A 21,112-nucleotide genomic window follows, 5' to 3' on the forward strand; every position below is an offset into this window, starting at 1 on the left:
AGCGGCATTTATGTCCATTGCTGCCCGTGAGCCCCGGCCCTAGGCCCAGAACTCCAAGGGATCTCCTGGCCGTTGGGTCATCAGCATGCGCTTCGCAAGACAAATTCAGCTTTTGCTCTGGAAGAACTGGACCCTGCGGAAAAGGCAAAAGGTAACAGGTGCAGTCTGTGGTCTCGAAGCGAGGCGTGGAGGAAATAACAGGAGGAGAGTAGGGCAGGGTGGGGGTGGGGAGAGCAAGCAGTTGGTGGGCTGGCTGCCATTTAGCACTGAAGTAGCAGTTAACCATCTGGCTGCTCTGTGAGCCTCTTGGACAAGTGTCCTTCACAGGAAGACAGGCTTTTCTGTCCTGAGATGGACGCTTTCCACCCAAAGCCCAGCGCAGCCACGTTAAAGTCTTCTTTTGCCCACCCTGCATATGAACCCATCACCTGCCTAACCCTTCCCCTTGCCCCCTGGTTTTTAAAACTGCCAGTGCGACCCACAAGCCCTTGAGCATCCATGCTGTGCAGTGGGAAGAACCTAAGCCCTGAAGAACCAGCTCAGAGGAAAGCAGTGCTCTCCCAGAGCTTCCAGCTCGGAGACGCTGTATTTCATTGATTTGACAAGGCGTACTGGTTTTCACATTTCTCAAATTGGAATGCAGCTCACAATCAAGTGACAGCTTAACCAGACACATTTGTTTCTTCCTTAGTGTGCAAAAAATAACAGTGCATCTCACAATTGATGGTGCCCCAGATTCCATGAAACACAATGCCTTATCAACCATCACAGACGTTTACTGAACACTTTCAGGGAGCAGACAGGGAGCCAGGTCAGGGACCTGAAGTGAGAGACACAGATTCTTCCCTGGACAGACTTCTTCGCTGGCTGGGAAAAACGAAGTACGTTTTGAGACCAAGAGCAACAAAAAGTAGCATAGAACAAATATCCCTTGAGAAGTAGGGGTGAGAGCCACAGGAGATCAGAGGACCCCAAGGGTGTGCATGTAAATGCCAACTGACCTCTACGTTTTTTCTGGAAAGGGGTAAAGAGTGAATTCATAACTATAAGGAAATATGCACTTTGCTACAGCCATGCAGAGTCACGCAAATGCCAAATGACTGAGGGAGCTGAAAGAGGAAGCAGCGTGGGGGTGAGGGGTGAGCAGGGCTGAGATGAGAAAGACAGGAGCCACGCGAGGCAGAGGGAGCTTGAAAGGAGGACAAGGAGGAAGAGCGGCTGTGGGAAGAAGAGAATGGGTTCTTTCCAATTCTCAATTCCAGGTGGGTTTATGCAGGTGGGACAGGGTTTTTCACGGCATGGGAGAGAAGATTAGAGGAGAAAGGGGGCCAATTGGTGGAACATCTGAAGACCTACGATTGCGTGTCTCAGTCAGGGAGAACCTAATATAAGACAGTTTAGCTAAGTACAAAGCTGGTAACTGAGAGGGGAAAAGAGAACTCCTGGGTGCCATGGAGGCAGCAATTGCAGGACACAGTTCCCAATCCTGGAGCTGAAGGAACCAAGAATAGAAGGGAATTATTCAGACTTGGAAACACAGAGGAGATGTTGGTAGAGCTGAAACTCAGACCAATGGGGAAGGTCACAACGGAGCTGTTGCTGGGGTCTCTGAGCCTGGTCTCAGACCGTGAAACTCAAACCCATGAGAAGGGAGCCCTGGCGGGCTGGTGGGTTTGGAGCTGACGGACAATAGCTTAATAACTAGCACAAAAGGGAGCAGCAAGGGGCACAATCCAACCAAGTGCACAGATGGTTCTTTCCTTTGTGTGTGGCTGGGACAGGACTTAGGGAGGCTGGAGGGGGAAGCCAAGTTGGGACCCTCTCAGACTGGGAAACACCACTGTCCTCAGGCTGCTTTCCCTTGTCACAGCTGGTGTGATTTTCAAATTAGTGTTGAAGCTATTTGTTGCTCCTAGGATCCAAGTGCTAACAGTAATCAGAGACTCAATCTCTTACTTCCAGGAGCTTCCCTTCTACAATGAAAATGACAAAACTTAAACAGTACTCATTATTAAATTCATTCATTTATTCATTTGTTCCCTCAATTAACAAATACTTAATAATCACCAGGCATTGTGCCAGGTGGTAAACAGGACAATCACGGTCCCTGCCCACGTGATGTTCATAGTCTACGGAATGCAGAGGAAACCCAATATGCGACTGTTTTCCATCTTTCTCTCTTTCCCATAAGAAATTAAGACTCTCACTTAATTTTACTCTCAGTGTGCTCTTCCTGGCCTTTAAAAAATATACCCTAGGACTGTAGCTGCTGGCCTCAAAGATCCATTCCTGTGGCAAGCATGCTGCTGTTACAGAGAATAACCCTATTTTCAAAGACAGGATTTGGCTCAGAGGCCCTCACAGTCTCTGCTCTCTTTCCCTGGCATTGGTGAGTGTCCCCTGTTCAGGGATTCTGTCTTCTCCACAACGTGGTCCCCAGGAGACACGTTGCCCGCCCCTCTGTGGTGAGATGGGGCCATTCAGGCTGAGAACCTTGGCTGGGGGAATCTCCCAGGATGCACCTGGTCTGGGCTGACATGTGTTTGATGCCATCCTGATGGCCTGGAAATTGAGATTGCTGTCTGGTGTGTGTCCAGCTGCCTTCCCCACTGCTACTAAATTCGGGGAATTTCCAGGATGTCTAGGTAAGATGGAGGCATCCTCGCAGCACCCAGTACCTCTGAGAGGGATCTGTGGCTCCTTCTGTAAGCTTGTGATTCTTCTGGAAGCTTCTGCCTCCACAAAATGGTGACTCTAAGAAAGAAAAGTACAACACACCTAGCCCATAACTCAACACCCAGGCCTTTAATTCCTCAAATGTCTATGGTTTGGGGTGTTTACTATTGTGAGCAGAGCAAGAGCAAAAACAGATCCCAAATTTCCCCAGTCCTCCTCTCCCAATCCCTAAGGGCTTGGGTGAATATCTGCAGATCTCTGCTTTCTTCCCTCCCTGTTTTTCTTCCTCTGTTAACATTTATCAAGTATTACTAAGTGTCTGGAACTGCACTGTCACCTCATTTAACCACCACCTCAATTCCATGAGAGGAGCACCCCATGGGCGCTGATGAGGTCTTTGAGGCTTTAGAGAAGGTTGGTGACTGGTGGGGCTGGACCAGGGAGTCCAGGACAGGCTGACATGGCCGTTACCCCACGCTGCCCCCATGCATCAAGTCCTCTCTAATAAGCTGGTCATGGAGACCACCAAGACAGGGTGGCCATATAATTTGTCATCCAAACCAGGGCAGTTTTGAAAGTGTGAGGGGGCACTGTTAACAACTGCACCAGGACAATAAATGCAAACTAACACTGGACTCAGCAAACCGGGCCGTGTGGTCCCCCTGTACACCCTACACAGCCACGTGAGGTGGACACAGCCCCTGCCCTCATGGAATTTGGAGCCAGGCGGGAGCAGGTGTCTGCACATTATTAGTGAGCAGAAGAACGTGTGCCACAGTGGAGTAGAAAGACGCATGGGGTGCAGGGCGAGCGAGGGTGAGCTCTGGGAGCTCAGAATAGAAACTGGGATTGGACAGGGTGAGAGATGACTTCCCAAGGAGCTCATCCCTAGAACGTGCATTTCCAATCGCAAGAGCTCTCCCACCGCCCTGGACAGACACATGTGCCCGTGTTGGTGATGGGCCAGGCTCTGTGTCAGGGAGGGTTGATAAAGATCATTTGGGGTCTCTTGCCCCTGAGAGGTCACCATCTAGGGCCCCTTGGTGTCATCCCTTCGTCCCAGCTTCCATGTCAGGGCAGGATATGTGGAGAGGCCTGAGGACTCATGAGAGCAGAGGGCTTATCATTTCCTGGACCCCAGACCTGGCCATCTGGTACAGCTGCAGCCTTTGGCCTGGGGCCCAGCATTAGGAGGAGAACCTGGCAGGTGTAGGGAGGCTGGGCAGCCAGCTCCAAGAGTACCCAGGTCCTGGGTCACGTTTGTCCAGGCTAAGAGTCCTGCCTGGGCTCTGGGTGCAGGAGGGAGAATCACTTACCCATTTCAAACCTTGGCCACCGGGTTTTAAATTGAAAACAGAATAGGAGAGAAGAAAATCTAAGTGGCCAAGGTTTAGAACAACAAGCACAACTCTGCCCTTCCCTGTGACCCCCTCCTCCCCCAGTAGATTGAGTGGTAAAGCCGGGTTGGGGGGGGGGGAGGGGAAGCAAAAAAAGAGAACAAGGAAATACCAGTTTGGAAAAAAAAATTTCCACCGGCCCCTTCTGAGCCTCGGCTGGGCTTAATTAAAGTTACAGACATGTTTAAAGGGAAGGCGTAGGGGGAGTCAGAGCGGCTCTGAAAACATGTTTTTAATTACACTGTGGAATTTCTCCCTAGGGTATGCCTGTGCACAGTTGAGCATCAAGGACAAGGATGCCGCTGAGCTCTGAGCTCCATTCTGGGGGAGGGAGAAGAGGTTGTTGCGAGGACCTGCCAGGCTAGAAAAGAATTGCCGGTGGTCTTTGAGCAGGGAGTGGGTGTTTGAAATGCAGCCCCTCCAAAACAAACGCTCACGAAGTTAGAACAATAACACTGACCTCTCAACAAATGTTTTTCAAAGATTACCCACCACTCCCTCCACCAATGGTTCTCAGCCCCAGCTGCAGATAGGAATACCTGAGAAGTGTTTAAAAAAAACAACAACAAAAAACTGATGTCGCAGGCCCAGAGAGGCTGGTGTTATTGATCTGGGGCACGCACTGCTTGAGCTCCCCACACCATTCTGGTGGGCAGCTACCTGAGAACTGCAGACATAGGTCAGCGAAGATGATCATTTAGGGGGCAGGGACTATGGGTAGAAAACAGCAGCCCTAACTCAGAGGTCTGGGGAAGAGGAACACCCGCAGAGCCTTGCCAGTCCTGGAGCTAGGCACAGAGTGAAGGAGGAAACGACAATGCTGAGCTGGCTCCCACTGATGCCTGGACTTGCAAAGACCAGGTACTTCAAAAATGCAAGAATGAATGAGAGAGTCAGTAGTGAAAGAGGGTGTGACTAACATCGAAAGAGGGGTGAGAGGCACTGGCTTGGGTTTGGGGGTTTTAGCCATGGGAGAGGTAGGCCAGGCTGGCTGATCCCTCCCCTGTGTCCATGCCCTTGTAGGGTTAGGAGCGGGAGGAGGGGCGGACACAGGGTGTGCTGAGCTTTTCAGGAAGCCCCATGTTTCCAAACTGGCCCCTGAGCAGTTTTGAAAGGGAGAAAGGGTGGAAACATGAATGTGAGTGGAAGCAGACCTAGAAGCTTGTAGATAATTTTAATTATATCTCCTTGCTCTTCAGCCTCTATTTACAGTGTCCTTGTGACCTTTGTGAGAAGTGAGGATCAGTAATAAACAGCCGGTGTCTGTTGAGTGTTTCCGTGTGCCAGGTTCTGCTTTAGGTGGCTTACACAGTGAACTCGTTTCATCCTCACAACTGCTCTGGGAGGCGGGTCCTGATATCACCCCCGTTTTCCAGATGGGACCCTGAGCCACGGAGAGGTTCAACAGGTTACCCAAGGTCCTATAGCAAATTGGGAGTGGAACTGGCTAAGAACCTCAGTACTGACACTGTAGGACTCTTAACCCTCAGTACACACTGTAGGACAAAATAGTCCCATTTCACAGGTGAGAAAACTGAGACTTGGAGACTAAGCAGGCCCCAAAGTGGTTCTTAATCCAGATCTTCCCATTCTCAAATGAGCATCACTCTCAAACATACCAACTACTCCCAGATAGACATGGCTACATGGAAGGAGGATGACTTAACTTGTTAGAAAGCCAGTATTGCAAGCAGTTTTCTTAAGGAAGAGACAAATTTGTAAAGTCTGGACAGCTTATCTCATGTCCTTGGTGAAGACACTGAGAACAACTTCCGGTTCCATCGCTTGCACCTATCACTCACATCGTTATCTTGCTGGACTTGCTCCGTGACCTTACTCAGTGACAAGAGGACCTGGAACAAAAGGTGTGAAGCCAGTGTGCATTCCTGGGTGTGCAGTTTACTAAACTGCGGACTCTGGGTGACCTGAAACTCTGTGTCATCTCCAGCTTTCCGTGAGGATCCTCCTAGACCAGTCTGAACAAAGGCTCACTCATTCTACGTTTATTGGGCACCTATTATGAGCCCAGCCCTGTGTTGAGGGCTAGAATCACAGTAGTTTTGAGGCTAGACATGGACCCTGCCCTCAGGAAGCTTACAGCCAGTGAGGGGTCCACTTAGATGAAGAAGTAGTGACCCTGACATATAATGAGTGATAAAACAGAGGGAGACAGGCTGCTGTGGGAACAGCCGTGCTGGTCCAGTGAGGACAAGGGTGTTAACAGTGAGATAGGGTCCTGGGCGGAGGCTCAGCCCTCCTCCCTTGATCTGCATGCCCTGGGGGAGCTGTCAACATTCCAAAGGCGTTCAAGGGTGCTTGGGGTCAGTCCCTTTAATGCTGGATGGGATTGTCCGATACTAATTGTCCGATACTTGCTTTGCCATCTTGTGGGAGAATGTGTAGGGGGAGCCCTGAAAAGCGAGTGCTTTATGGAAAATCTACTATTCTTTCTTCTTCCCAGAATATTTGTGTGTGTGCTTCCTCTAACACATCCTCCCTAGACATATTTTGAGTAAAACATTTTCTAAAAAGTGACAATTGCATAATTACCACCTGCCTAAACATTTTTTGCTTTTTCTTCAATGCATTATCCTTTTTTTCCCACCGATTTATGTTATGATTTGAAATAATTCAGTTGCCAGCAGACCTGACTGGCAGGAAAGGAACAAACAGGTATGGAGCAACTGCTCTGGTGTCCACCACTTTGCTGAGAGCTTATGTACATTTCTTCGGAAGGAACAACAAAGGGTTAAGTTAAAGACCATGCAGATGGGCTGTGGCTGATCTATATGTACTGAAGTCTCTATTCTTAGCCATCTGCTTAAGTTCTCCCCTAGGTCTTACGGGTTTCCTTCCTAAGGTCTCTGGAGTAGGAGTTGGGTAGAAGAACTGTTGCATTCCTCAATTCACCACCCCCTCTCTCCTTCTCCTCCCCACCATGAGCCCACACCTCCACCCCCACCATCATGTGCAATGCCACAGAGTGTGGCTGCAACAACCAACTGGCTCTTCTTCTTTTGGAGTCAAGGGTCCTTAAGCTCTAAATTGAACCTAAATTTAAATATCAACTTTCAACCATATGTTAGTATCAGCAACCTCTTCTAGTACTGTAAAACCCCACAGCAGTATGCCCTGCTTTGTTTCTTTAAGCAACAAGAAATTGTTGAAGCAAAGACGTTGGTAAACCCAGATTTCCGTCGACTTTGAGGATCACAGTATTTCAGTCATTTGCTCATTCATTCAGTCAGTGATCACACATGCAAAGTCTAGTATGCATTAGAAGAAGGCAGGGCAATGGAGAGGGACAGAAAGAGCACTGAGCTTAGAAACAGGGGCTGGATTTTGGTTCCAATACTGTCACTGCCAGTGTGACATGGCACAGGTCACCTGCCCTCCCTGGGCCTCTGTTTCCTCATCCACAGAATGAGAGGTTGCAGGGAGATCTTTCCTACCTGTGGCATCAGCATTCTTGGGGTGCTTGTTAGACACGTGAGATCTGGTGGGCCCTACACAGTCAGAACCTGCATTCACGTGCACAGCGACATCCGAAAAGCACTGAGGCATGTCTTGATGATTCTTGATGAAAGTCCTGTGCTAATGCAGTTTCCTAAGATAGAGGCCGAGTAGAACCCACGCGGACACAAGTCTTGTTAGTCTATGTCAGGGTAGAGGTGGTGTGAGAGAGGAGATAGAAGAAGGAAAGTAAATCTACCGCAACCGAAGTCTAGTGCATAGACAGGTGCTGAGATGGAGTGTCTGCTCCCGGTGTGTTTCTTGCAATTTCTTAGCATCACTGGCCTTTCTCTCTTTTGTTTTGCTTTTCCAGATTCGCTTTGTGGTGGAACTCGTATGGCCTTTATCTTTATTTCTGGTCTTGATCTGGTTAAGGAATGTCAACCCGCTCTACAGCCAACACGAGTGTAAGCATAACGGGGGCACCTTGGCAAGCCTGGAGGGCCAATCCTTTTGTTTAGAAAGGTCTTAGGGGCTGGGGAGCTAGGATCAGATCTGCTTATCATCATTTCATGCCTACAATGGGCAAAACAGAGATTCATCAGCATTACACGAACTAATTTTTGAATCCTATACATTCTATGCAAGTACTTGTATATGGTTACAGAATAATTGTATAATTATTTGTTGTTTCTGTTTTTGTTGGCTCTTTTTTTCTATACCTAAACTCTGACTAGTTTTAAAGGGAGCAGATTATAGATGAGTTCCCTAAAATATTTTGGAGACCAATTTAGGGATATGTTACACATGGTGCTAGAGAAAAAGAAGAGGAAGTGCTCTTCATTCATTCTTAATAAAATATTATTTCTTCGACCCCGGTGGTGTTCTAGGACCTAGGATGAGACTGTGACTGCCTCTTTTATACTCTGCCTCTCTGGGAAAGCCTTCATCTGGTTTCTGGCCAGGATGACATCTTCTGCCTCTAGGCAGCTAATGTGGAGACCGCAGGAGTTATGCAAAGCGGCTCAGTCCCCTATTCTTGCTCCTCACCCTCTTGGTCATGAATTTCAAGCTCCAAGTTCTGAATCAGCCTCCTGTCCAGCAAACTCTTGCTTCTTTACCTGCCCCCTCACCACCGGGAGCCCATAAACTGCAACCCTCTTGCATGCTGGGGGGAGGCACTCAGTACACAGGTGTTGAAGGAGGAGATGAAAGGTCTTCTCCTCAAGCATCAGCAATTCATGGGGCTTCTTGAGCTAATATCCTTCCACCCCTCCCACCACAAAATGATGTGCCCCTTCTCTGTTCCCCCTCCACACTTCCATCTCTGCCTCTGTTAGAACATTTGTCTGTCTCCTCACTACACTGGGACCTTGAGAGAAGAGACCTTGTCTCTGGCACCCAGCACAGGGCCTGGCATATGTGAAGTGCTCCTGCTTCTTAAGTGTTGATGATGAAGGAAAGCACCAGAGGGGCTGGGCTCCTTCTTGCAGAGGCCCCAGCAACCAGAGCCTGCATCCCACTTGGTCTTGATAACTAACCCCTTGTCTTCATTTCCGTTCTTAAAGGCCATTTTCCCAACAAGGCGATGCCCTCAGCAGGAATGTTGCCGTGGCTCCAAGGAATTTTCTGCAACGTGAACAATCCTTGTTTTCAAAGTCCCACCCCGGGAGAATCTCCTGGAATTGTGTCAAACTACAACAACTCCATGTAAGTGTTGAGATTCCCACCATACGGGGAAAGAAGTTGTATATCTCCTTATTCTCGTCATATGTTGGAGCGCATGTGTGCGCATACACGGAGCGTATAACACAGCGTGAATGTTTTTGTGGATGCTAAACCCTTAAGTTCGACCCTTAAGCAGGGCATGTTTCCTCTCTGGAGCATTCTATTCGCTGTCAGGGCAGTTGGGGAGAAAGCTTCAAACTAAGGCCACATGACATGATTTCTTGGTCCTTATAGCACCAAGATGTGACCTGGAGTCCGATGGCAGCACCCTGCTGAGATGTGTCCGCTGCCTCCAGGTCATCCATCTGCCTGGGTGGAGTCACTGCATGAGAAAACTCAGTTTGACTTCTCTTCTTTTATATCACTCTCCACCCAGGTCAGGCCTGACAGATCTCTGTTTCTTTAAAAGCCTTCTTGGACGTCTAAAGTCTAAGAAAAATGTCAGAGAACATTTCGAGGGTGAATGAAATCAGGTTTACAAGGGGAAGTTTGCTTTTGGAAGAAAAAGACAAATTCCAAAGCCTCTACTGTAAATGCCTTCAGTTCCCTGGGGTGGCAAAATCTCAGGATATGGCTCAAGAGCAGTGGTTCTTTTGTTGTTGTTGTTAAATTATTTGAGAGCAATGGTTCTTAACCTTTGGAGCTCAAGACCATTCCAAGAAGCTGATGAAAACTGATGGCCTCTCTCCCAAGAAAAATGGACACATACACACAACTTTACATTGTCTATATGATTTCAGGGGACTTGTGGACTCCAGGTAAATGACCGCTGGTCTGGGGTTGAATTTTAAGTCAAATCCCGTAGGAAGAGAGTCTACCCTTGGAATTCCATTTCACAGCAGGAGGTGGGAGGACATGTTGTAAGCATGTCCTGTAGACAGAGGCTCAGGGATGAGCAGGGTCGTCATTCACCCACTGGGCTGACCTTGAGCTGCAGCTTGTGAAGCTTACACCAGAGGGTCACCAACAAGGGCCTGCTGGGGAGCAGCTTCACTCTACTTGTATAAACACCAAGTCAGACGGAAACTGAGATATTTGGTTATTCCAGTTTTTTCCCTAGAAGATCTCTGGATATAATTCCTCTAGGACAAAACTGCATTTCGAATGAAAAAAAAAGAACATTTGGTAAGTCAGCCTAATGCTCAAAGGTTGCCTTCCCCCCTGTGGCTGCTTTTGCCTCACAATGGCAGAGTTGAGTAGTTTTGACAGAGACTGTCTGGCCCCAATCCTATAATGTGTAACTGCTTGCTGACTCCTAGATTACAGGAAGATAGAAGAAGGAACAACTGTCTCCCTAGGAACGTCAGGGACGTGACATTTTAGCAGGGTTCACATGGCTGCAAACACTGCCTGGAAGCTTCAATTAACAATCTATACCTTCAGCTTGAGTCTCTTGAGTCTTGAGTTGCCCATCCAGAGAGATCCCATGGGGTGCCACGGTGGGATCGGGGAGCCATGCAGATATCTCAGTAGAGGCTAGAGGAGCTTTGGTGGGACTGGCACTGGCAGGGTCTACAGGTTGAAGTGTGGGAGTTGGGGAAGGGGGCTTCAGACTACAGCTGTACTTGGCATTTGAACCAGGAAATCTGGGTTTCATGTTTCACACACACATTATGGGTGAAATATTGGCTTATTCGAGGTTCTTTTTGGCGTGCAAGGCACAGAAGCCCATTTAAACAACCCTAAGACCCAGAGGGAAATATACTATTTGTATGTTAGACCTTCTTGCAAAGCCAAGGACAACAAGGCAGGTCTCAGGAGGGGCAGGACAGGAACTGGAGAGCCGTCAGCAGCTGTTCTTTCCTGTCTGGACCTACAAGGTCCAGTCTCTCTGTCTCTCTCTGGGCATCCACTCCTTTTGCCTATCTCCGTGGACCAATATCCCCTGCCTCTCAATGCCCAGGCTGGTGCTAGTTGCCCCGTTCTCAGCACCTTTGCTTGGGCAATCGGAAGAGCATCCTTGAATACCAAGTTCAAGGGAACAAATCTGGTTGGCTCGGCATCATTCTCATTGTCCAATCAACCTTGTCAGAGGTATAGGTGTGCACGTGTGCAGGGAAGAACTTAGTGGATTAAGTATGGCTATCAGAACCTACCCCTCTGAATGGCTGGAAGGACAGGTCTCAGAGAAGTGGGCCATGGTTTGGAAGGACCTCCAGTAATATCTACTAATAGCATCCCATTAAAGGCTTCTTTGGACAGGAGAAACATGGAGAATGGGGTTGAGAGGTGACCTGGTCCTGCCAAAATCAGAAGACTGAACAAATTGCTCATCACCCCTGTCTGTTATCTTATACGTACAAGAAAGTAAAAATCTTTCTTCTTTTGCCTTGGTGGTATTGTAAGGATACATAATGTAATAGCTAGGTCAACCTGGTGATATCTTAAAAAACTGCACAAGGTGGTATTATTATTATTATGAAAATTACAGCTATGTCTTTATTGATGAGCCTTTGTCTTTCTTACAGCTTGGCAAGGGTGTATCGAGATTTTCAGGAACTCCTTGTGGATGCACCAGAGAGCCAACACCTTGGCCATATTTGGACAGAACTCCGCACTTTGTCCCATCTCATGGACACCCTCCGGACTCACCCCGAGAGAGTTGCAGGTAAGGTGGACTTCGGTGTTCTCAACCATCTCTTGCCTCATCCATCAGAGAGACTAAAGATACAGGAAAGATGGGGGGAGATTTTGTGGGAAAAGATACCTGGAAGGGAAGGGATCTAGAGATGGCATGAGGGTCACCTTGGTGAGGACTCCCCTTCCCGCCAGCCTTGAAGGTAGGCAGTTGGGAAAGAGGGCAGGAAAGTTCTCACCCCAGATAAGTCCAGAGACAGAAAGGAGATTACCGAGAGAGATCGGGCTCTGGGAGGTATGAGGCTAGGTTACTCACGTGCTGGAAGCAGGAGGAGACAGGTTTGTGGAGTAAGGTAAAGGCGTGAAACAGCTCCATAGGGTCCTTGAGAGCGAGCTAAGCAGGAACGTATGGAAGCCAAGTAGCAGTAAAGGGCCAGGGAGGTCAGAGAGCATATGTTTTTCTTAACATAAACATGTGCAATCGTTCGATTTCTTCCAGTAATATTCAGCATCCTCGGCCTTGAAGCAGAGCAGGTGCAGGCCTGGTGGCTTGTAGGGAGGTGCTAAAGGTACAGGAGGCAAGGGAGTTGAGGGCAGTGATAGGACTATAGGCATCAGGTCCAGGCTGCATAAGGATGGACGAGAAGCTAGAAGTACTGAAATGGGCAAGGGGAAAATGGAGGGACAGGGCAATAGAGGCCTCAGAAGGTTCCATGACCCTGGTTAAGGATGAGAAAATGAGCAGGATGGAAGGATCCACGGCTGTGGTCAGAAAGTGAAATATGTGGATACAGGATTTCAAAGGCAGGCGTGAGGGGTGAGAACAAGCCCCCAGGTGTGGCCGTGGTCTTTGAAATAGAGCAGAGGTGAGGTTTAGTTGGCGGGGAGGCGAAGGAAATGAGAAGACAGGTTGAATGGGTTACATTGACACTGAGGTTGTACTGGTAGGAGAGCCACTTGGACTCAGGAGCAGTGAGGAGGAAGGGTGGAGGAGCTCCCTCTCTTGTGTCTCTCCTCCCTCCAGGGGAAAAACAAGAAACAAACAGAACCCAGCCCCAGTGCCCAGTCTGACATCTCGTTTTAAAGCACATGTGGATGTGGTGTGGTCGTTGCCTCCACAGTAGGGTCCTCTGCAGAGGGCTGCAGGGACAGGACTTGGCAGCGGCCTGGGCACCAGCTGGAATCCATCCCCTTGGAGGGGCAAATCGGAGTCTGGGAGGGAGCAGGGCTTGCCAGGAACCCAGGGGTCACTGCAGTCCCGGGGGTGGAGAAAAGGCAGCCAGGGCCGGGAAGATTGTTCAGAGGGCGTGGCTCAGTCTGTGAAGGAAGCAGTTTGGAGCTGTGAGATGTCTGCTCCTAGGAAGGGGATGGGCGATGTGACTCTCTGGATGACCTTAGAGGATGACAGGGATGAGGAAGGGATCTACCAAGGCAACAGGAGGGGCTGGATAGAACAGCCCCTGAACAGGGTTCCAAACGAGCAAGTTGGGAAGAACGGTATACACATTAGCCCCAGAGCTCCTCACCCCTGTGGCTCAGTCAACAGTCAGCAGACTTTTAGGGAGTGTCTCTGAGCCACTGGGCCAGTTCCTGGGGACAGAGAGGTGGGTCAGATCATGTGCCCACCTGCTGCGGGGTCTCAAGGAAGAAGTAGATGGACTGAGTGAACAGTGACCACACAGTGTGGGGGCTGATGGAGCTTCCAGAGCTCAGGGCAGTTGGTGAGGGGAAGTTCTCCAGGGAGAATCTGATCTTCCTCCCGTCTGGCCCCCTTCCCTCTTCTCTCCCCATTGAAGCAATAAAGGACAAGAGTATGTTCAGCGTGTACATTAAGAGTGTTAAGATTACATTTAATTCTTTCAAAAATAGTAATGCGTATCATTTGTGTAGTAAAATCAGATTACAAACACTACACTCTTTGCTGCTCTGGATCGAAGAATTTTCTTAGCTCAAACTTGAAGGACCTTACAAGATATGAGCACAAAGGAGGGAGGCACAAGTCAGAAAGCATTTTCTTTTAAAGTTAAATAAGCAGATGAGAACGTGGGCTGTCCCACCCCTGGAGTGCCTTCTACCCCATTCGTCCAGCAGGCATTTCATTTTGGTATTGGATCATCAGGTTGAGTCTGGCTGGGAGGAAGTATAAAGGAAGCCATTTCAAACCAGTGTCTCTGTACTCTTTACAGTGTGTATATGAGAATCAAAATCACTACTTCCTAACACCAAAGCAGCTTCAGAGGTCTGGGGAGACAGGATCAGGGGAGGCTGGCCAAGGCCCCCCAAGGGAATTTTGGAGCTTGAAACAGAGACTCTGCAGAACCCCTGACCTTGGTGGCCATGAGAGGGGATAGGAGACATCCCCAAGAAAGGGAAGCAGTCTCTGAAGGAATTCCAGGCTGGCGACTGAACTCCACTGTCAGCACTGCAGACTATTTCAGAGCCTGTCCCAGGGTCACCTGGGGACATCGCTCTCTGTGAATCCTGGATCCGCAGCCCAAAGCCACAGTGGAGGGTTAAGCCTTTGAAAGCGAGGTGGGCGGCTGTCGCTGGAGTGTGCTTTTGCCTGTCAATTCCCAGTCACCTGGGAAAGTATGCCGATGGTTGACCCAGGTGGCATTTTCCTTTCCTAGCAAACCTGTAGTACTGCATTCTCAGCAGGGGAGGATTAATGGTAAAAGACCAGACATGAAGCCCCCTCCTCTCTCATCCCCAAGCAAGCTCTGCCATCTCTCAATCATCTCTAAACTTCTTCCCGGGAGCCTGCAGCATTCTCCTGGCTTCTCCCCCCTCCCAAGCCTCACCTCCCCTCAGCTCTGTGGGCCTCAGCAGCCCCCTCCCCCAGCCTCTAATCTTCCCAGGGAAGAGAACAAGAAGAACCACATTTTAAACTAAATTCATTTTTCTTCCCTCAGGCCCCCAGTTCACATTTCTCCCTGGAGAGTCTCGGGGAGCTTCTGTCTGGTATCGGCCACCTCTTAAATTTTGGGCCCCACGCCCTCCCTACAGGGTGGCCCCCACCCCTCCTCAGGTGTGTGGAACCAGCACACTCCTGCCCCTTCTCCCTGGGGCCATGGCCGCCCAGTCAGCTGGGTGGGATGCTGGGCATCGCCGGCAATGTTGCTCTCGGTCCCCTGTATTTTGTCCCTTCTCCCCAGCAAGATATTTGTATGTAAGGTCAGGTGAGTGAGTTAAAGAATAACGAAGAGATAAACAGTCGAATGGGGTCCTGACTCTCAGGTCAAGACAACAGGTATTTGTTGGGCGCCTTCTGTCATTCCACAGACATTTATGGAGGCTGATTCCATGTCAGGTGCTAATGTGGGGTGTCAGAGAGAGGTGACTTCAAGGGCTTATCTCTGTGTGTCCAGGATTGCTAGGTATGATGAGGAGTAGAATAAAAGCAGGATCCATAGTCCCCTACTCTCAAGAGACCGTGTGTGAGTGTGTGTGAGTGTGTGTGTGAGTGTGTGTTGGGAATGATGTTGCTGGAGGCCTGGTTATACCACAGAATGTTGTATAGAAAGAAGTGCTTGGGAGAAGATCAATCGAGCTGGTGCCCCAGGGGAAGGCAGAAGGAAGCTGGGTTTGGAAGATGACAGGGCTCAGGTTATCGAAAAGGAGGGAAGGCACGAATAAGATAGAGAGCCCCTCTCAGAACCGTCCTCCTCCCTTGGGCTCCCTCTTGCATTCAGGTTACCCTAAAGCCTTTGGGCTTTTCCTGTGCAAAAAGTAGTGATCCTGGGCTCCCCAGGGCATGACTCTAAGGGGCCCCCATTGTGGTGAGAGAGGCCAGGGAGAGGAACCTCAGGGCCAGTTGCCCCGACCCTGGCTGCACTGGCAGGCCTGTGGGGTGGGCCCATCCTTCTCAAGAGGAAATTATTGGCAACATCAGTCTGGACAAGGCCTTGTACAGAGAAAGTCACAGCCTGAAAATGGAAGGGATGGCTGTTAAGTACTCAGGGGAGTCGCCTCGTGGCTCCCTGGTGAGGGGAGGGTTTGGGGGGGAGAGGATGGGCAATGTGATGTTAGGACCTGGAAGAGGCAAGGGCTTTTGATGATTAAAGTTAAAGAACTAAGAGATAAGCAGTCAGCCAGGCTCCTGGAGAAGTTGGGATGTGGTGACAGGCATTTTCATGCAACCCAAATGCTTTCCCTTGATGTTGAAACAATTTCATAAAGATGTGGGTCCATAAACCTCCTCTCTGGCCAGCATACGTGAACTGTAGCAGTGGCATGCCTGAGGCTGAGTCTTGGTCCTACAAGCAGGCAGAGGAGGAGGGGTGTGATTCCCTTGGGAGGGGTAAGAATAACATTAATGCAATCAGAACAAGCATTCATTGAGCGCTCACTATTTTCGTGCCTGGGAGCTAAGTGCTTTGTGTTCCTTATCCTGAGTCACCCCCAAAACAACAGTGAGAGGTAGATGTGGTAAGTGCAGACACAGAGAGGTTCAGCCGCTTGTCCCAAGGTCACCTTAGCTGTTCGGAGTCCCCTATGCGTCCTTATAAAGAAATGTTGGCTTCTAGCAGGTTTTGAGTGGAGCTACAGAGAGTGTGATTGGGGCTGATCAGGACATGAAATTGTAAGCCCAGGCAATAGGCCATCCCTCTTTCCTACTTGCAGCTTTTCTTGCCCAAAACAGTCCCAATTCCATGTCAATATCCCTAGCTTAGAGCCTTAGCTGAGATGACAGAAACACCAGGAAGGGTCCTCTACCCCGTGACAACTGCAGTGTGGACATAGCATGTATCTCCTCCAATCCTGTACTGGGGTTTCTCAACCTAAGCACTATGGACATTTTGCACCAGATAGCTCTTTGTTTTGGAGTGGGCAGGGAGGTTGTCCTATGCATTATGGGATGTTCCACAGCGTCCTCTGCCTCCACCCAGTAGCACCTCCCCCATTGTTATAACCAAAAATATGTCCAGACATTGCCAAATATTCCCAGGGGGACAGAATTGCCCTCCTCCGACTCTTCAACCCCAGCCTGTTGAGAGCCACTGTCCTAGACCAACCCCACGAAGTGTCTAACAACCACCCCTGCCCTGCCCTTAGGCAACTTTTTCCACATTTTGTGCCTTCTCACTAAATTTTGCTCAGCTGCTTCAGCAGTAAATGTTGTGACTGTGTTGGTGACAGCCTACTGGCGGGAGCCCTGGTCTCCAGGTGCTCCCAGGGAACCCAAGAACAGAGCCTTGTTCTGAGAGTCAAGTGGGAAATGTTTCCAATCATCTCTACCTGTTTTCCTCTTGTTGACCTTTGTTGACCTTTCCTTTTTTGTTTTTTCTCTCATTCATGTACAGGAAGAGGAATACGAATTCGGGATGTCCTAAAAGATGAAGAAACACTGACACTATTTCTCATAAAAAATATTGGCCTGTCTGACTCGGTTGTCCACCTTCTGGTCAACTCCCAAGTCCGTCCCGAGCAGGTAGGTGGATGTCCTTGGCCAGTGGTCCCTGGAGGGGAGGGAGGGCACTGAGCCTCAGAAAGGCAAGGGAGATCCTGCATGTTTTTTCCTCCTTGTTTTCACATTCAGAATCCACGATTCATGTCACATATTCAGAAAAATACCTGGCCGTCACTTGAGACAAAGAGCATTCCCATCATAGGATTCTGAAGTGGCCCAAATCCTGGCACCACTTCAAACATCTCAGATTTTTATAACTGGAAGGAAACTTAGAGATCATGTGGCTCGAATTCCTCTTATAGCTGAGGAAACCAAGGTTTCTGCAAGCGTTCGTCAAATACTTACGGATATTTTAGGTACTAGAATACAGTGTGAACAATACGGGCCAGCCCCTGACTCTGGGAGCTTACATTCCAGGGGGGGCAACAGGTGATCGTCGGGGAAGCAAAGGATTCCGTGCGTGTCCAGGTTGAGAAAGGTGGTGTGAGGAAAATCCAGCAAGTCAGGAGTTAGAGAGGGCCTGGGGAGGCGTGGGGAGCGGGCACTTTTAAATGAGGTGGTCAGGGAAGGCCTTGCTGAGGAGGTGGTACTCGAGCAGACCTGACTGAAGAGAAGGCAGCCATGGAAATACCACTGAGAGGAGAGATCTGGGCCGAGAAACTGGCAGGGTAAAGGTCAGAGGGCGGAGGTAACACCCCCGGTCACAGAACATGATGAGGGCAGCATGCAGAATGGCCTTCTGATTCCCAGCACCCTTTCTTCTCCATGCCAGCCAACTCCTTCTTCTGCCCCCTTTGCACATTCTGAACCATCTCCCCCAAAATCTATTTCGTCTGTTTTCATCATTTCCTATATTTACACAGTGTTTTTACCACTAACACTTGACTTTCACATCTGTTGGCTCCTGTGTTCCTCACATTAGTCTGAGATGGGTCAAAAAGATGGGGAAACTGAGGTGTCTGGCAATCGAGTGATTTGCATACGGCCATACAGCTAGAAATTGTCAGAGCCAGCGCGGAATCCAGGTCCTCTCCTTCCTAATCTGGTGTTCCTTACTCCACTTCAGTGGTTCTCAGAGTCTGAGAGCGGTAGCATCAGCAAGGACTGGGAGATTGTTAGCAATGTAAATTCTCAGGCCCTGCCCCGACCACCAGCCATGTGTGTTTTCAAAAGCCCCCGCGCTGATTCTGACGGCTTAGGGGTGCTCCGGTTCCGGGCCTCACCGGCTCCTAGCCCGGCCCCCAGGTGTGTGGGTTTAGTGTGATGAACACAGTGAAAACGCAAGACAAGCTGCGGCTGACAGTCCGCACCTCCTCCAGACTCCAGGGGAGACCAAGACATAAACAGAGATTGTCAGGGCCTGTGTCAGTCCTGAAATAAAGACTGAGCCCAGGGGAGGGAGGGGACCCCACCCATCTGGTCCTGGCTGGCTCCGTTGAAGGGGGTTTTCAGACTGGTTCCCTGCACATTAGTGAGGAAGCGCATACCTACTTTTCCGGCTTCTTAGATCCTGAGGTTTTCACCCACACTAGACAAAGAGAAGTAAGAGTCAGCCCTGAGGCGACATGTCAGGGCCCTTGGAGCGTGGCGTCTGCAGTGCCCAGGCCTTGGCCTCAGTGGGCTCCTGGCGAGGCCCTTGGAGGCAGTCCTGGGCGCCCTGCCCGCTTCCCCTCCCACCCGCCCCCGAGGGCAGTGGTGGCCGCAGCATCGATTGCTCATTTTCCCCTTTGCTTTCTCTTCAGCTCGTAAAACTCAAGTCCTGGAAATGCCTGTGATGACTTCCAGTTGATAATAAAAGGGAGATGGAGATAAGGGCAGGAATTCAGGGGAAATTTCTCTCCAGTTCCTCCTGACATGACATTTGGTTCTCTAGTCGCTGAGCTGCCGGCCTCGGGGTGGAGGCCTTTGTGCGGGGAGTAGAAGGGGCAGGGGTCCCCAGGTTGTGCCTTTGTTTCGTGTCACAGGCTCTGATCTGCTGCTGCTTCCCTGAGCAGCAAAGCCCAGAGCTTGAGAGGGAACCCAGAGCTCTGTGCTGGCAGAGGCCGTTCATGGTGACCAGCTCCCTCGGCGCTTCATGCCCACCCTGCTCCTCAGCCTGGTTACCTCCATCTCTGTCTCCATCCAGCTCTGTGGCCCCTTACCAGCGCTGTCCACTAGACCTCTCCTCCATGGCGGCAGCGTTCATTCTCTGTGCTGTCCAATATGGTAGCCGCTAGCCGCATATGGCTGGCGGGCACTTGGCATGGGGCTAGTGCCCCTGAGGAACTGAATTTTAAATGTTATTTAATTTTAATTACTTTACATTTAAATAGGCACATGTGGCTTACCACTCTCCAACTGATCATCCTCACCAAACATGGAATTTTGTTTTTTACCATCAGGCCTGGACACCCCTCCTGGTCCTTTCTGCCTGGTGTCTGAGCACAGCTCCGAAGGGAACCGCATCACCCCCCTCTCTCCATCTAGGGAATTGTTAGATAACGAGAGTGGGCACAGTTCTCTGGCCTGTCCCTCATCCCATGCCTTATCCCCAGCCCTGTACATCCTGGACTTGCTTCAAGGTCCAGCTTAAATGTTGCCTTCTCAGTGAAATCATTCACAAACCCTCCTTTCTTGATCCTGCCCCCTCCCTCTTCCCTGCTCGACGAAGAGCTAACACGTAATGGTTAAGCACAAGCTCTGGGTTCAAATCTCAGCAAAGCCACACAGTTAACTGTGTGACCTCATGCAGGCTAGTTCACCAGTCTGTGCCTCTATATTTCCTCATTTCTAAAATAGACCATATGGGTGTTGCATATATGGTTGTTACAGGGTTTCAAAGAACTAATAAATAAATAAAGAATGAATAAATAAGTGCTAAGAAAGCACTTAGAACAGTAAACAGTAAATGCGAGCTATCTTTGCTAGCTATTCGTAACGCTCCCTCTTCTGTGCTCTGGTTATACTAGATCAATCGAGCACTTACTGTTACTTAAACGCCTGCATTTCCAGCTAGCCCGCGAGCTCCCTGGAGAGCAGAAAACTCACCCTCTTCTCTCTGTATCCCCAGTAATTATCCTAGTCCTGTAGAATGGGACTCAGTGCCTGAGCACTGAATGAATGAGTGACTGAGCGAAAGAATGAGTCAGGGACCTTCGTGGTGTCCCCGCTTTCCCACCAGTCTGTTGTAACCTTCTCGAGTCACCTAACCCCTCCTTCCTCACTTTTCTCCCCTGGAATGTTAGAAGTTTAGACAGTGAGTTCATTGATTTCCCCCACCTCAAAATGTTTTAGACTCTGGGATTAGGGTTTAGGGTGGGATTCTGACTGGGGACAAGAAGTAAAGTGTGGGCAAAACAGGAAAGCCCTGTTGGAACACACACCCAGTTATGGTCCCCTGAGACCGACAGAGTCCACACCAACCCAGCGTCAGCCATGACCTGTGCTTCATTTAGGAACCAGGCTTTCATGTGTGGTCTGGACGGATTCTGTGCAGGGGGGTAGCCGAGCCTGGGCCTGCTCTGCAGCCCAGAGGACTGTGTAATTAGAAGCCATGGGGAGATTGTGGAGGCCGGGGAAGCTCATGAACCTGTGCACACTACTCAGGGCCTCGTCCACTGCTGGGAGTCCAGTTACTGTGCTGGGTGGTCAAGGGTCCCTGGCCAGAGTTGAGACCTCCTTAGCCTCTGGAGGCCATCATGAGGATTGTGCTTCAAGAGTCACTGTCCATGAGCGCCACAGGATGATGTGGGCTCTCCAGGGGTCAGGGTCAGCAGATAAAACACTGGGTGCCCAGCTTGATTTGAATTTCAGATAAATAACAAATAATGTTTTAGCATAAGTATGCCCCATTTGGACTCTATTTGGGACATACTGGTACTAAAAATTGTTC

At 49.7% G+C, this 21,112-nt stretch overlaps 1 protein-coding gene across 1 annotated transcript in view; it reads left to right on the top strand.

The window, feature by feature from the left end:
* ABCA4 (ATP binding cassette subfamily A member 4) overlaps positions 1 to 21,112 on the top strand; it is a 130,625-nt gene continuing 109,513 nt past the window's right edge. Inside the window, exons 1-5 of the mRNA XM_070592606.1 lie at positions 1 to 151; positions 7,900 to 7,993; positions 9,095 to 9,236; positions 11,723 to 11,862; positions 17,135 to 17,262. Coding sequence (XP_070448707.1) covers positions 86 to 151; positions 7,900 to 7,993; positions 9,095 to 9,236; positions 11,723 to 11,862; positions 17,135 to 17,262 — 570 coding nt within the window. The 5' untranslated portion in view covers positions 1 to 85. The remainder of the gene's footprint in view (positions 152 to 7,899; positions 7,994 to 9,094; positions 9,237 to 11,722; positions 11,863 to 17,134; positions 17,263 to 21,112) is intronic.

The sequence above is a fragment of the Equus przewalskii genome, chromosome 24 (assembly GCF_037783145.1).
Source record: "Equus przewalskii isolate Varuska chromosome 24, EquPr2, whole genome shotgun sequence".
NCBI lineage: Eukaryota > Metazoa > Chordata > Mammalia > Perissodactyla > Equidae > Equus > Equus przewalskii.